We start from the raw sequence: 15,495 nt of genomic DNA, 5'->3' as shown, positions 1-15,495 counted from the left end.
GTTGCCGGCGTGGGGGCTGGCCGGGGGAGGGGGAGAGGGAGCCGGGGGTCCGCCGGGTGGCGTTGAGGGTTCCCCGCCCGCCCTCGGGCAACCCTCAGGGCTCCGGCCGGTGTCGGGGAGCCGAGCGCAGGGGACGGCGCCGCCTTCTCACCTCAGTCTCTCGCTTTCCTTGCAGGCTCCAGCTGAAGGCGAGGCAAAGGAGGAGGTAGGAGCTGCTTCTTCGGTGCCGGTCCCCCCTCCTCCAAGGACTTGCGTGGCGCTCCACATAAATTACGAGGCCCCCGCACCTCACGCGGGGTCCGCCGCCCCTGGGGGTGGGTGCAGGCTCGGGCCCTGCGCCTGGGTTCGGGCTGCCCAGCCCCGTCCCTTGGCCTGTCGCCTGAGGTGGGCGCCGGGTGTCCCGGCTGCGGTCGGCAGCTCCGCCGGGCTGAGGCCAGAGGCCAGCGGTTCCAAGGGGAACGTGTTGCCTTTAGCTTTACAGACAACGTCTCGGTGGCCGAGCCTTAATGGCACAACCCCTGGAAGTAAAGAAACTTTAGCACTTAACACCTCCGTGGCGTAAAAGGGCGGCGGTATAGAGTGAGAACTATTGAACAAAGCTGCACTTTTGGGAAGTCATCGCCATAAATGCCCCTAATTTCATAAATCCTAGAATTTGTGTGGGGCTTCGTGTCGTAGCGTATGTGCCGTGTTATTCTGGGTTGCAGTTCTGAGAAAGCACTGCTTTATATGCTCTCTGACACATTTTAGTGACACATCTTTCTTTACGCAGCCAAAGAGAAGGTCGGCTAGGCTATCCGCTGTAAGTATCTTTCTTTACTCTTTTAATATTACATCACGTGGGATGCTAAGTTCTGGGGGACAGTTATAGAGAAACTGGGGTTTTTTCCACCGGTATTGTGAAAGGCGTGGTTAGAGTACTGCAATATTTAAAAGTAAAATTCCTGTTCTATGTTTCCAGTCCTTGAGTATCAACACATTGCAGGCTTACTTTTAGACATTTCACGTGAGGTACAACATCTGTGTCAGTTAACGTTCAATCTGGACGCGTGGGTATCCAGAGTCGAGGAATACTGATTTCAAGACGCATCTGTTCTCTGTAGGTCTTCTCCATACAAATACCTGCTCAAAGCTCTATAAATTACCTGCTCTCTCCTTATACTTGTAATTGGCTCATTGATTTTGCGGGCCCACCTGTTGGGTAAACTGAGACCTAGAGGGTGTAAATCTATGTCATGCGGTAGGGTTCGGCCCAGAGTCACAGCCTTAAACGGGCTCTTGGCATCCTTTTCTACAGACACTTTGTGCACCCAGCCCTTTTTTTAAGCCGTCTTGGAAATGCCAAGTGGATAGCGGTTGCTATTTAAAAAAGAAAGTACTTAACTTCAGTGAGGGCTAAGATGTGTATTCGTACATCGAGTTATGTCCAAGCGTTAATGCCTTTCATTTTTGACAGCCGCTTGCCTTCACAGCAGACAGTAACACCCAGACGCAGTAATGATCCACTTTCTGCTACTATCAGCATCTGTACCATAACCACTGTAACATAGATGAGGAAACGTGGGTTTGGATAACGAAAGGTGCTGGTCTGTCTCTGGCACTTACTCCTTTATACTACAGAATGAAGCAGACAGCTCTAAACTATTTTTTGTTTGAATAGTTTTCAAAAGTTACCAACATATTGCTAAAACATGTATAGCATTCGTCTAACTTGATTCTTATGTATGTTTTGTACAGAAACCTGCTCCGCCTAAACCGGAGCCAAAGCCCAAAAAGGCAGCACCTAAGGTAAGTGTTGGAGATCTCTTGAACTGAAGTTATACTTTTCTTTCTCAAGGTGTTTATAGGGGGGGGGGAAACCATCCACAACTAACCATTTTGGTTTTTCATAATTTTCTTTAAAGATTTAAGATTGAATGATGTGAGTTAAAAGAACGCGAAAGGTGTAAAGATAATTTTATCCAATTCCTGGTGAAGGAATGTGGTAAACAGAACAGATTTTAAATCAGTTGTGGTGAGGCTTTACTGCCTGCCTTGCAAGGCCGTTCTGAAGTTTCATATAATGCATTGTTGGGAAAATGATGCTTTGAATAGAGATCAGAGACTCAATTAGAGACGGCATTGAAAACCATGCTCTTAATTACAGTTTCTTACTATGTTTTCATTCAAAGGCACTCTTTTCAGTTAGTTATCAGTTTATCAAATTTTAATCACTGGAGGTAAAGTTCCACATACCCGTTTCCTTAGGCTGGATATTTTTGGAAATGTCAAAAACACTGGCATGTCTGACAGTGTAGTTAAAAAGAAACCATTTAAAGCTCCTTTGTGCTTTGGAGCAACAGTTTGAAATTTAAAAGGGGACAGTTCTGCAATCCGTCAGGTATTTCTTTGTACCCCCTTCCTGTCACAAACTTCCCCAGCGGTGACAGTTTGCAGTGCTTTTTTTTAGATCTATCTGTAAATATTCAGATTGTATTAGGATTTTGCATCTGGGGAAAAATCAACAACAAAAATTTAGTGTTCTTTTTAACCTGTTCCCATCATACATTTTCCGTTGTGGTTTTGGATGGTCATATGGGCAAAGCACAGGTCCGAGAGATGCCGTAGTTGCAGAAGGGGATGATGGGCTGGGAACCAGGAACTCTTTTCTGTACATTTAAAAGGCCTTGCAATTGCATACGGCACAGCAGGCTTCCAGATGATGAAGACTATTCTGCCTCCGAGTCCTGCTATATGGAGCAGCAGGGGTGTCACGATAAATGGACAAGAAGGAGAACCCCGCTTGTCGTTTTGGGGACCCCGCGTCTCAGCTCTGTAATCTCAGTGGCGTGCAGAGCAAATTTTTCACATCCGCGTCTTGGTCGTGCAGCCGGATTTCTAGATCCCATTCCGGAGCGGCAGGGGAACCTCGGAACCCTGCCGCCCCGCATTCCTGCGGTGTGAGCGGCTGGCACGCTCTGGATTGCATCTCCCCCTAAGCGGCTGGTCCCCCGGGAAGAGGAGAGCCTACCGCTGGTGGTTGCTCTTCCAGCCCAAGTAGCAGAGAGCTGGCTTGGGGATCTAAAAGTCCTGGGTTCAGCCTCTGCTGATGACCCATGCGGAGGTCAGTGCAGTTGCATACGATGCACGTTGTTGGTATTTTTTTTTCAAGTTTGCTTTTTTATTTTTATGGAAACATTTCAGGGTTTGTACGCAAAAGCTGCATTAACCGAATCTTAAAAGTTGTGAAAATAAGCATTCAAAAGTTAAGGACTGTAAGTGACTGTTAAAACTTAGTTTGGTCCCTTACTGCACGAGCTGTATGGTGCGGTCTCCCTCTGGGATCTACGCGGTTTAATTCTGCTGGGAGTGGTGCCTGGGTCGTTGCCCCGCACATTGCCCCCCCGTTGGACTTGGAAAGCGTTGGTCCTCTTGCTTCTAAGGTGCTGGTTTGAAGGCAGAGTACTTGAGCTGCATTTTTGGCTCTCTAGCACTCCTAATACTGGATCAATATCTGTGCAAAGGGAGATGTAATAAGAATTGCGCAGGCATCTCTTAATTCTTGTTTCCCCCAAATGCTTAACTGTACAGCCTTCAGGTTCCTCAAATGTTTTTTTGTGTGTCAGAATAGATTTCACCTTTTAAACTTAGCCATGTTGAAAAACACAGAGCTGGGAAGAAAGTTTTATCGCTTTCTAAAACGCATGACCTTATTACTGAATAGATGTTGCCATCTGTATAGAGAAATTATTCAGGAAAATTAATACAATGGTATTAGCTCAGAACTAGCTGAGAGGATGGAAGAAGCTTGGAAATCGAAAAATAACATTGTCTCCTTGGTTTTTTTTTTTCTCCTGGACTCACTCAGTTGTGGACGGGGGCTCGATCCCTTACAGCATAGCCATTAGCTTGTCCCCAGAAGCCAGGGATCTTGCAGAACAGAGCAGAGATCCCGGGATCCTCACTCACAGCTGTGTGGTGCGAGACACTTTCTCTCTGGTCAGCCCAGCCATAGAAGCCAGTTTCTGTGGATTCTCCTCAAATGCTTTCTTAAGAGGGGCTTTGCCAGCGCAGAGTGGGCTGCAGAGAATTACAGTTTTAGCTCTGTTAATACTTTGTTGTCTTTTTTTCATGGGGTAAGGGAAGAGAGACCCTTCTTCAAACAACCCCAAGTCTTTAAAAATCCTTTATGGCTTACCTTGGAAGAGCAAGTGACTAACACGCCTGTGCTCGTGAGTTTGCAGCATACTGGTGCTGCTGGAGGGAGGAACCCTTCACAGTGGGCTACTTATGCGTGCTTCAAAGGTCTGATGAGGTCTGTTCAAGTGAGAGAGAGCAAACCAGTACCACAGCAGTGTTGCAATTCTAAATCTTACTGCCAAACAGTACCAGAATACTTGGGTGCTGATATTACCGTGATATTTGTCTTTCTTCCGCCTCTCTTGAAAGTTGGAGGACTGTTCAGCCAATGGAGGGGAAGAAGAGTGGGTGGAGGCGTAACTCTTCTCTTTCCTCCTCTGGTGACTCTCTTCCTTCTCTCGGAAAGAGCCGCTACGTATCGCTGATAAGTCAGTCCCCAGAGAGGAGGAGAGGCTTGCTGGGAGTGGGCACAGCCCAGGAGAAGGGGGCTCCTAACGCCATATTGTAGCAGAGTTTCCCAGGTGGGCTGAAATCCCTCGGCAGGGTCAGACTGGGGAGTGGGAGGTTAGAGAGGAAAGAGACCCTCACCCATTCGAGTGCTACTAACCTCCTGTCTTAAACTTTCTGCATTATTATAGGATTTGGTGTTAATTTTGGTGAATTTGTAATCATCGGTATCATTGAAGAATCAGGTGACTTTGCCCCTTATACTCTGTATCTGAGTTTACCCTTAGCAAGCAGCTCATTTTTAACGTGAATTAGTTTTGTACACTAATAAGCGAGGTGCTGAAATAGGAAAGTATACCTTTTGTAACTTCTAGTCACTGAGACAACTCCATCTTCTGAGTAGAGAGAGAGAGAGAGATTCAGTAATTACCTGTTTACCTTCACTTACCCGTGAGTAGTAATTTTGCAGATATTTATGGTTCCTTTGTCGGAACTAGGTTAATCAAGCGAGGAACTAAGCTAGTTTGCTTAGTGCAGTTACTTACTGGCAGCAAGAGGCAGATCCTCGGAAATGAGACTAATGAGAGTCGTGCTAGTTACTGTATTGGGGTCGGGATCTGGCCTTGGCCATATAGAAAACTATTACTACGGAAGTTGTAGCATCAAGTTTTGTTTTGATTTAGCCTGATCCACGTATAAGAAACCGCGCTTAAATAATAAATGCAAAGTTCTCGTCGTTATTGAAGTGATGCTGTTGAGCCCCCAACTTGTCTATCACACAAATGGTTTATTATAGTAAGGAATATTTCTGGCAGGGAAGGGGGAAAGTCCTTTGACTACAGCTTTGTTACAGTTTTCTAAATAGGCACTAATAGCACATCTGAAGTATTCTGGTATTTCCACTAGTTGCACATGTTCTTTTTGTTCTGTGGTATGCCTTTCAGCAGCACGGCAGAAATACAGCCCAGTTCAACTCCAGCATTTTTTAGCTAATTTAATTGAACGCCTATTTAAAATAGGAATTCTTTTAACCCCAGCCATGGCCGCTTTTATATTACGCACTTCCCAGTAGCCCATTCAGGACAGAATAGAAGGAAAGCACTTCTTAGAAACTTTCCTCTCATCTTTGTCAATAGGAAGTTCAGTGTCTAGAAGCAGGTTCTGCAGACAGTTTTAAGAGTTGCGAATGTGCTTATGCAGATGTACAAGGTGGAAATTAGCGTTTACCATATCACGGTCTGTTTTCTTAACAGAAAGAAAAGGCAGCAAATGATAAAAAGGAGGACAAAAAGGCAGCAACAAAAGGGAAGAAAGGAGCCAAAGGCAAAGATGAAACTAAACAAGAGGATGCTAAAGAAGAAAACCACTCTGAAAACGGAGATACCAAAACTAATGAGGTACTTTAGCTACAGTAAACATGGGAATAACACAGATGTATTGGTAATACATCTGCAGGAGCTAACGATTGGGCCTCCTTGTCAGAAGGTGGTGTGTTTCACTGCCATCCTGTAAAGACAGACCAGCCGCAGTATCTGCACAGGGCAGCTCCCAGGGAGAGCCTGAAAGAATAGCATTCTCCTTCAAACTCATTCCTGCTATGTGATAGAGCCCTTCCACAGGTGGTCTGTGCTATCGTAGTGTCCCTCTCAGGGTGGGCACGAGAGCAGTGCAGCATATTTGGGCAACGATAGAGCTCAGTAAGGTTGGATAACCCTGAGCTGACTTTGCATATCCTCTCTGGACTGCTGGATTGCCTCTTCTGCTCAGCACGGGTTGGTACAGTGCCAGAAATCTGGTTTTAAGTTTTGCACAATTCTTTAAAACAATTCTTCGTCTCAGAACAATTCAACAAGAGATCTGCAAAATAAACTTGGTCTTGTCTCTTGATCTGCAAGCCTCTTTCTTACAGGTTCTTACTCTGTCAGCTGCTTACCTAAGAGCTGCCATTTGCTAGGACTAGCTACAAGCTTCAGTCAGCTCCTGATGGCCTTTCCCTAGCTGATTTCTTGCTGGTAGTAGAAGCGCAACGCTTGCTACGGCCTTCCTTTGCCCCTGTAGGCACAGGCTAGCCTGCTGTGTTTTCCGTTGCTTTTGATTTACAGTGATCTCTCTTCATGTGTTGAGTATCGTTATCCAGTTAATGGGTCTTTTATTCTTTCATTTTTAAAACTAATTCAGGAGCTTCTTTGCTAAAAATTAATGTGGGGCTAACGTACGTCAAAGGATCTTTGGTAGGAGCTTTGCGATTTTGATACGTTGACTTAAAAAGTAATAACAGACATTTTTATAGAAAACAGGTGAGAACCAATTTCCCCAAAGTTTGGACAATAAACAAGTATCGCGGTTTTACGTGTAGTTCTTACACTTCCCTGTGACTTACGGAGATGAGGACTTGAACTTTCCCTAGCATATGATTGATCCTAATCTAAAATACGTTCTAAACTTCTGCCTCTTTGGAGGCACTTAACATTCCAAAATTAACTCGATCGTCAATTAATACTCGTCTGTGTTTTAATTTTTAGAATTATCAGCCGACATGTTGTTGTGTTGATATTTTCTGTAGTAGCTGAGCATTCTTGTCTGTCTACACAAAATGTTGTCCGTGTCTGTGCTAACAAACTAGTCTCTCTTTGATGCTTGTTAGAATGGAATCCGATTAGCATTACGAATAATATTTCTATTCTTCCCAAACACTTTTATAGGCACCAGCTGCTGAAGCATCTGATGATAAGGAAGCCAAGTCCGAGTAATGTTAACCCTGCCCTATATCTCCATCATTTGGTATCCGTACCTCCATGCTGTATTGTTAACAGAGAGGAATATTTTTATCAACTATTTTATAAATGCAGGTTTTTTTAGCATGAATTTAATTATGGAACATCTTCATCTCGGTTACTTGGGAATTAAATCCCTAACAAACAAAAGAAAACAAACAAAAAAAAATCATTGTTTTTAAATTTTGTGATGATAATAGTTTGTATGGTACATGGAAAGAATAAGTGGTGGTAGCTTTTGACTTCTGTCAGTGTGTCCCTTTTTGTGTAAGTCATGCTTACAGACTTCAGATTTTAATTTTTCCCTTGTATGTGTTGTATGGTTTCTTAAAGTGGGGAGGTCTCAAAACAAATAACCGTGTTAAACATTCCAGTGGTTCTGTGGGTTGCTTTTATAAAGAAGGTGAGCTATTTTCATGAAAAACCTAAGAGCTGGAAATCTGTTGTTTCCCAAATGTAATTTTATTTTGTCAGTTTTGAAAAAATAAATAAATAAAAGCGTAATCATGTTTTTAAATGAAATACAAACATTTCTTTTAAAAGGGCAGGTTGGTTGTATGTACCCACTGTTAGGAATTTTGCTGGATTTATCTTAATAAAAAAGACTCCTCAAAAGCTGATTGTGGTTTGTTGCTTGTGCTGCAAACGTGCTGCCGGAGAGCTACCAAATTCCAGAAGAGTTGCAGTAGTACAGAGCTCCAGGCTGGGAGATCCGAAGCTAGAAGGCTTTGGGCCACAGCGTGATTCGGGCTTGGGCCCCTGCCGCCTTCGGTTGTGTAAACAGGAATGACTTTGTGGGCCAGCCTCTCGGCAGCCGACATGGGGACGGGTGATTTCAGTGCTGGCTTACGCCCGCTGGGAACTGCAGCCGGCGCTTTCAGGTGGAGGCTGACCTCGCAAACTCTTGTTCCTGACTCAGGCGACGGTGGGATACTTGGTGGCGTCCCACACGCCTTAAGCGTTATAGCTGTTACAAATTCTGAAGGGTATCGTCTGCTTTTCTTTTATGTGCCTATTAGCTGATTATGGTTTAGAGGGGGGTTCTTTCCTCTTAGAAATATTGCAGAAGCTTAGAGACTACCACGTTTACATCGAACCCTTAATAGTATAAAATAGTTTTCTGTTGATGCAGGAATGTTCGTAGTCCTGGTTAAAATGCATACTTCCGTAACTGGTGTTTACAGTTTTCTTCTTTAAACATGTATTACTCACGAAATGTTTTCTTGGGCTCGCTTAGCTTCTCCTAGCATGCTAACATGTATGTGTACAGGAGTGCTTTCCGTTAATGCAGGCTGCGTTATTCTGGGAAATGACACCTAGACTAGGCAGTAGTGAAATGGGGCTTTAGGATCGGTTTTAGCTAGCCTCATTTTTGTTGCTACAGCTATTCTATGCAACTTTATCAAGGACGCTTCAAATTTTATCCTTAAAGCCTAGTCTCTTCACATTGATGACCAAATACATTATATATTTTATAAGAAGAAAAATGTCTGCAATGCAGAAACCTTATCTTTTTGCATTAAATTGTTTCCCAGCCCAGAAATGTGAAATTCCAAGAGCTTGCATATTTTATCTCATATCCAAAACCTAACTCAGCATCCCAATGCATAGTGTCTTGTATTAAATGTGTGTTTCAGGATCAGTACCCCAGGGCACTGGCTACTGGATGATGTTTAATGTGGATTTAATTTTCAAGGCCTAAAGCACCGGGGATTTTTATTCCTGCTGCACCACCTTTCATTCTGTAGAACTGCTCTATAAAAGCATCGGGGTTAACTGAGCTAGATCTTCCTCAGCAGCGAAGGTGAGAGAGCATTTAGGGGCCTTTTCCCTTGCGGTACATTCCATTAATCCAACGCAGCCTGCATACAGTCACTTTCGGGCGTGCTCTGTAGTCTCTCCTGCAGTGAAAACTGATGGAGAGAAGTAGCTGGAATCCTTTGCCTGGTGGAAGTGCGGTGAGATGGGGGTAAAACCAGGGAGATTCTGAATATCCTGGTTTGAAGACCATCCAACAGTAGTTCAATGTCATCCCGAAACTTTTACATGTAAAAAATATTGATCGAATTTAGCCCGCTTTTGACTGATGAAAGGTCACTAACGAGCACAGCGGCGTGCCTTGGACACACACGGTACGATCATTTTTAGGGTCTGACTGCTGCTTGAAGTCGATGAGAAATACCAATGGGCCTGTGCTGCTTCAGGGAGGAAATGCATATTGGAATGAAATGTTTTATACGTGCATTTTCCCCCCGCCCCCAGTGGTTTCTCTAAAAGGGCTTAAAATAGCAAACCCAGTTCTGCAAGGAAGGTGAGCTCCTTCTCCAAATCTTGGTACCATTGAACCATTTCGCTTTGGCTTTAGCCTCCGGTCACTGAGCGTTTCAAGCATTGTTACTTAAATAACAGCAGACACTAGGAATATGGTTGATATTTTCTTCTTAGCAAAGGGCTCATCCACATGCCAAGGTATAATCAGCCCGTCATGCGCTAATCAAGGTCATTCTGTATGTCAGGTCATGTTTCTCCATTTTAACGTGGAGGTTGTTACGCAGAAACATAGAGTTGAGTGTTTGGCTTTGTTTCTTTCGTCCTCTTCCAGCGCCAGGGCGAGAGTTGTTCTTAATTCTATAACTATTGTAATCAGATTCCTGTTCCAAATAAGTACAGAAAATCGCTTGAGAACTTTTCAGACAAACCTCCTTGCTCAAATTCATAACTTTTCTGAGCAACGGGGTATTGAGCGAGTTGCACAACTAAATAGATTGCCTGCCTTCTGCCAAATCCTCCTCATCTGTTGGTCCTGATGTCTAGACACCGAATCGAAGGCTCCACAACAGCTCGCAAGCTTTGCTTAGTTTACGGTTGACCGAAAAGTAGAGGTTTCGAAGGGAGAAAACTTTTTCACTGACCAGTCAGCTGGGCGTACCTGCTTTCGGGTTTAGTTGGAATACGTGGAGAAACTACCTTCACCGAGACCCTTGGCTGGCTCCTCAGCAGCGCTCTGGGTGCAAGCAGTACATGTTTGCCTATTCCGATGCTGGTTATGAAAGATTCATAGAATTGCCAGGCAGGCAAAATCGGCTGCGGGAGTTTCATTATCATTATTAATCATAACAATTACGGACCTTAGAAGCTGCGACGTGGCGAACAGATTCATGAGTCTAAAGATAGTGATGGTTCTGAGGTGGCATAATGATATTTTTAGCTAGGGGAAGAGATTTAAAGTGAGGTTGGCAACAACTTGCAATGGCGAGATGCCCGTATAGCTCGTCAGTTACTGGGCAAGATACATGTACAACTGTTGACTTGGATTTTGCAGTGAAACCTGGTGAAAGGAGGCGCTACCGCTAGTTGTAATGTTTTAGATACTCATTGTCGTTTGAGGTAGTTTGACAAACCTTATGTCCTGTTTAACAAGCAGACAGTGAGCGCTGCCGATGCTGTTACCTGCTAAGCAGGAACCCTACAAATCGTTAAATCTTACATGCAGAGAAAAGCCGTGAGCCAGGGTGAGTGCAGTCTGGGGGTGCATCCCGCTGTGCTAAGTCGTGTTGGGCACTTGAGTGACCAAGTGCCAGGCCCAGAAGGCGGTGTGGTGTCGAGAGGGAAGCAGAGTGGTTTGGGTGGGAGTCGGCGTCTGGGGCCACGTTACCCCGTCCAAATAGAAGCACCGACAGCGTACAGCTATGGAGTCACGGTTAATACAGTGAGATGACAGTGAACAACGACCCAATTTTAGTGCAACACTGGAGGGATCATGTTAACGCTTCAGACCCGTCTTATTGCTAAGGAGATTCATCATCATGATTTTATTTAGTAGCAGTCATTGGGCAAAGCAAGGCTCTTCACTAGGATTTTTGTTTTGTCATTCTTGCCAGGCTTGGTGCATGAATATGACTCACGATGGAACTTTTGGTGCAGGCTCCTAGCGCAGCATGGGGCCGGGGCAACTTCAGGCTGCCTCTAACGCTTAAGAGAAAGTACTGAGACTTCCCATTCCTCGCAATAATCCATGTTCTTACAGAATCTTCCACAGAACTTGGGCAAGCATTCGCTTATTGCTTTGTCAGAACAACGAAAGGCTTAGGAAAACACTGCTCACCGTCGTGGGAAGCGAGGTTTGAAATGAAAGGAAGCACCTCTAGACTTCTTCCTGGTGCCCATCATGAGCAATGTGCTGGAGCAGCACGGGGGGAGGAACGGGAGAGGAAAAGCATGGCTGCCATCAGCAAGTAGAAAATGAAAATCACGGTGAGGTCCTTGGGACTTAAAAAAAAAGGGGGTAACTGGGGGAAAGAAAACAAACCCCAACCCGCCCAAACCACACAGAAGGAAGGCTTTTGTAGGTACATCCTACGTCCACCTTCACCCCTTTGCACGAAGTGGCTGCCCGCAAAAGCCAGAAAATCCGACGGGTCTGATTTTCAGATCTAGAGCAACTCCCTGGTAGTTAATGGAGTTACGTTGGTGTTAATCTGATGAAGTGGAAAGAAAATTGAATCTCCTGAATAGAAACGGATGGCTCTTCTTTCTAATTGTCCCAGTGGTGATGTTCCTTCCCCACGCAGCTGGCGTGGGAGCCCCTGCTCTGAAACCTGATGCCCTGGACGGGCTCCAGAGAGCCGAGAACACCCCTCGAGCCCCGCCGCTGCACGGCTTTCGAGGAGCCTCTCTCATTTTGAGAGAACAATGTCGACGTGGCTTCTGGCCAGAGACCGTCCCAGCGCCCGAAAGAGAGGGGAGCTGGTCACAAGCGAGCGCGGAGGTGGGTGACAGAAGTCACTGGTGTCTCGTTTGGCTAACATCCCCTGCCTTTGAAGGAGGGTGATTAGGACTGGGCTTGGGGCGGCTCAAGTTGGGGATGGGGAGAGGACCACTGTGCTGCTCCCACGCCCTTCGTCTGCCCCCATTTAGCTACCTCTGCCAACGCTGCTGGAAGAGGACAGTGAGGGGCCGGCGGGAGAAGATCTCGGAGGAATGAAACGCTGCCGTTCTCCTGTGGCGCCAGCGAGGGAATTGCTCGAAAGCTGTCAAATGGAAATATGTAAGTGATGTCCAAATGCATTAGCGTGAACTTCAGATGGACGTAACACCTGAAAGCAGTGAAATGAAGTAGGTGCTTATGTGATACAAAAGGAATAAAATGGCAAATTAGAAAGCTCTGTTTCTAAAAGAGTGGAAATCAAATTGACACCATAAAGCTCTCAAAGGCATGTTAATACAATTGGACACATCTTAAACATTTCCAGACGTTCTTCAAAAAAGGGGGGGAAGCATAAATAACACAGGCAAAAATGCTGTATTGAAACCTAAAAATAGAGCGGTCAAGATTTAAACCAGGTTCATCTCACTGGAAATAGGAAATTCATCTCTCCTTAGGAGAGCCCAGATTTGTTTTACTCCTCAGCCAGGCTCCCCCGGAGAAGCGATGAGGCTGAAGCCCCTCTTAGGGCAGAAGTGAGGAGTGTGCAATGCAGAGGCTGTCCCAGAGAGGTGCAAGGGCTCCGGCAGAGCACTCCCGGGGTGAAATTTCTAAGGAATTGTCCCAAATTGGAAATGCCTCCCAGTGCCAAGGCACAAACCGCTTCTCCCTCCCAGCGTCGGCGTCCCCAGCGCGCAGCCGGTGGGTGCCGCTACCCGCGTGCAGTGGTCCCAGGGCACGGCTTTTTGGTTTGCCTCCCTCCTGGCTAAGTGAGGTGCGTCGCTTTCACTAGGCATGAAGGGTAGCGCGAGGCTGGAATTCGCAGTCAAAGCTGCGTGTAAGTCATCCCAGTGCCGAAATCCAGAAAAATCGCCGGGGTTTTGTTTGTTTAACATTAACAATTCGGGGAGGGGGTGGAACTGCATTTCTTGGAACTAAAACCAGATGCGAGACATCTTAGCCACAAAGCTTTCTGGTTCTCTTCTGTTTGTTTTCCCGCTGGTAAGATGAAAGCAACTGCAGAGAAGGTTTAGATTGCGGCAACTCTCGGATTTCATCCTGGCTACAAGGGTGCTGGCAGATGCTGCTCTGCGAGACCACAAATGATCTTTTTTGTTTTACTGATACTGCCGTTCCCCTAGGCACGCGTCTTGCAGTTAGAGGTAGGCTGTCGCTAAGCCTAGGACTGAGCCTCAGCTTTCCAGCCGGGCTGAAAGTTTGCTCGATCCGATTTCTTCCTTCATGTAACCGCATCTACCAGCACAGAGGTGCCGGCCGTGGCTACATCGCCAAGTCGCGGTTCCATTTCGCACTGAAAGCATCGTCTCTGCTGAGGAGGGAGAGGCTGGTGTCGCCACTCCAAGCCTCGACAGCCCAGTCCAAGGGAAATCCTGCAAGATCTGCCTTCCCCTAAGGCCGCCTCCTATAAATCTTTCCATGCTGCAAACAGAAATTTGCAAATCTAGGCCAAGCTTCCCCTGCTCCGGTTTCACCACCCATGCTGTTACAGACCGGTTATATCAACGTAACTCTTTGGAGTAAACACTGACTTTTCGGCTCTGTGTTTATGCCTGCGTAGCCCAGTGGGGTCCTCCTCTATACCTGGACCATTACCCTGGGAGTAATTAAAATAATTAACAAGTGTAATTAACTGTTGGAGGGTAAAGGAGAGTTTTAGCACATTATATCAGCAACAATTAAATAGGGGGGACGGGGGAAGGAGGAGGGAGACGTATAGACTCGTGCAGTGGCACGGAGAAAGTGAATAGGGGTCGATGGCTCTTGTGTTGGAAGACAAAGCAAACAAAGAGGCACCAAATGAAATTACCAAGTGGCAGATGCAAAACGAACATATTTCACACAATGTGTAATTAAGCCGCGGAACTCATTGCCCAAATGGATCCCAAAAATCGTAACGGTTAGTAAGCGATTAGACAAATCCTTGGAAGGCGACCCAGTGGGGCTGTCGAACACAAAGATGCGTCCCCAGTGCAGGACGAGCCGAAGTGGCAGACCGTGGGAGGCTGGGAGAGGACCTGGAGCCTGGCTCTGCCCTTCCCCGTCACCTCTGGCCGGAGCTGGAGGCGAGGGGACACAGGCTTGCACACACCTTTGGTCTGAGCCCCGCTGGCCGCGCTCCCGGCACCTCAAAAAGGAGGGAAACTTGCCCGCTGTCAAACTGCACGTCTCTGGCTGCTGGCGGGGACAGACACACAGCGGTGACTTCAGCGTGGATGTAACCGAGGTACCGTGGACTGGCGAGCTGCTGTGTGTGTCCCTGCCAAGCCCTGTGCTGCTGGACCTTGGCTTCTCAGCAGCCGAAGCCGAGGAACGCAGCTGCTGCGTACGTCCCCCCGTGCAAGCGTGTGCCCAGGGACCCGATTCTCCATTGGAGCTGAATCACGGGCTCCTCCTTAACCCCCTTCATGCAGGGGAGGACGCACGGGAGGAAAAGGGCACCCCATTCTTCTGCCCTTTGCAAAACTCCTTCCCTAAGTGCATCCCGCCAGGGTGGCAGGTTTGCTTGGTGCTGCCATTTCCTGCTGCTGCGTAGGCTGAAGTTGAGGCGAGGGCCACCACTGGGTTGGAGGAAGGGGGTCCAGGCACCCAGCTCTCACTGTTGCTCGATTTGGGCTCGTGAAATATTTCCAACCCCCTTTTTGGCCCATCTTGACTATAAATCTTTCTAGCTTCATTTAGTGCTCTAACCTCTAGGTGGTGGTCATGTCTGAATATTCTCGTATAACTGCACTGCCAACATAACTTGATAGGCGGGGAGGACCCTGTGAAGTTTGAGGTTCATCAGCTGGTTGGGGGTGTTGACGGCGCTGTGAGCAGGAGCATGTACCACAGCTCCCGACGTTTGCTGCTGGGGCGTCGGTGTATTTAGCACCGTGTCACCGGGGAGGCTGCTCCAGAGGGTTGGGTGATGTGGTGGGAGCACCCGTGTCCCAGCTCCTGCAGCAGAAACACCCGGCGGGGCTGCACAAGGGCAGCAGAGACCACCGGGCCAGCCGTGGCCTGAGCTGGGGCTGCAAAGCAAAATGCATCCGCGATTCTCCCCCATCACTCGGAAGCGCGGCGTCCCTGCGAGAGCCTGAACCCTCCGGGGCGACGGGCGCTCCTCCCTGCCCTGCAGCCGCTTCAGCGCGGAAACTTTGGGTCTGTGTGTCCCTGTCAGGGACCAGAGGCCGAGCTTTGGGCAGCCAGCCTGCTTTCCCTCGGGGTGCA

At 47.0% G+C, this 15,495-nt stretch overlaps 1 protein-coding gene across 1 annotated transcript in view; it reads left to right on the top strand.

Moving 5' to 3' along the window:
* HMGN5 (high mobility group nucleosome binding domain 5) overlaps nt 1-7,957 on the top strand; it is a 9,287-nt gene extending 1,330 nt beyond the window's left edge. The window contains exons 2-6 of the mRNA XM_009288007.1: nt 176-205; nt 773-802; nt 1,738-1,788; nt 5,820-5,963; nt 7,269-7,957. Coding sequence (XP_009286282.1) covers nt 176-205; nt 773-802; nt 1,738-1,788; nt 5,820-5,963; nt 7,269-7,316 — 303 coding nt within the window. The 3' untranslated portion in view covers nt 7,317-7,957. The remainder of the gene's footprint in view (nt 1-175; nt 206-772; nt 803-1,737; nt 1,789-5,819; nt 5,964-7,268) is intronic.
* Nucleotides 7,958-15,495: the final 7,538 nt, after the last annotated feature.

This window comes from Aptenodytes forsteri, unplaced genomic scaffold (genome assembly GCF_000699145.1).
Source record: "Aptenodytes forsteri isolate BGI_AS27 unplaced genomic scaffold, ASM69914v1 Scaffold72, whole genome shotgun sequence".
NCBI lineage: Eukaryota > Metazoa > Chordata > Aves > Sphenisciformes > Spheniscidae > Aptenodytes > Aptenodytes forsteri.
The sequence above is the reverse complement of the archived record's forward strand: the minus strand, read 5'-3'. Positions and strand labels throughout refer to the sequence as shown.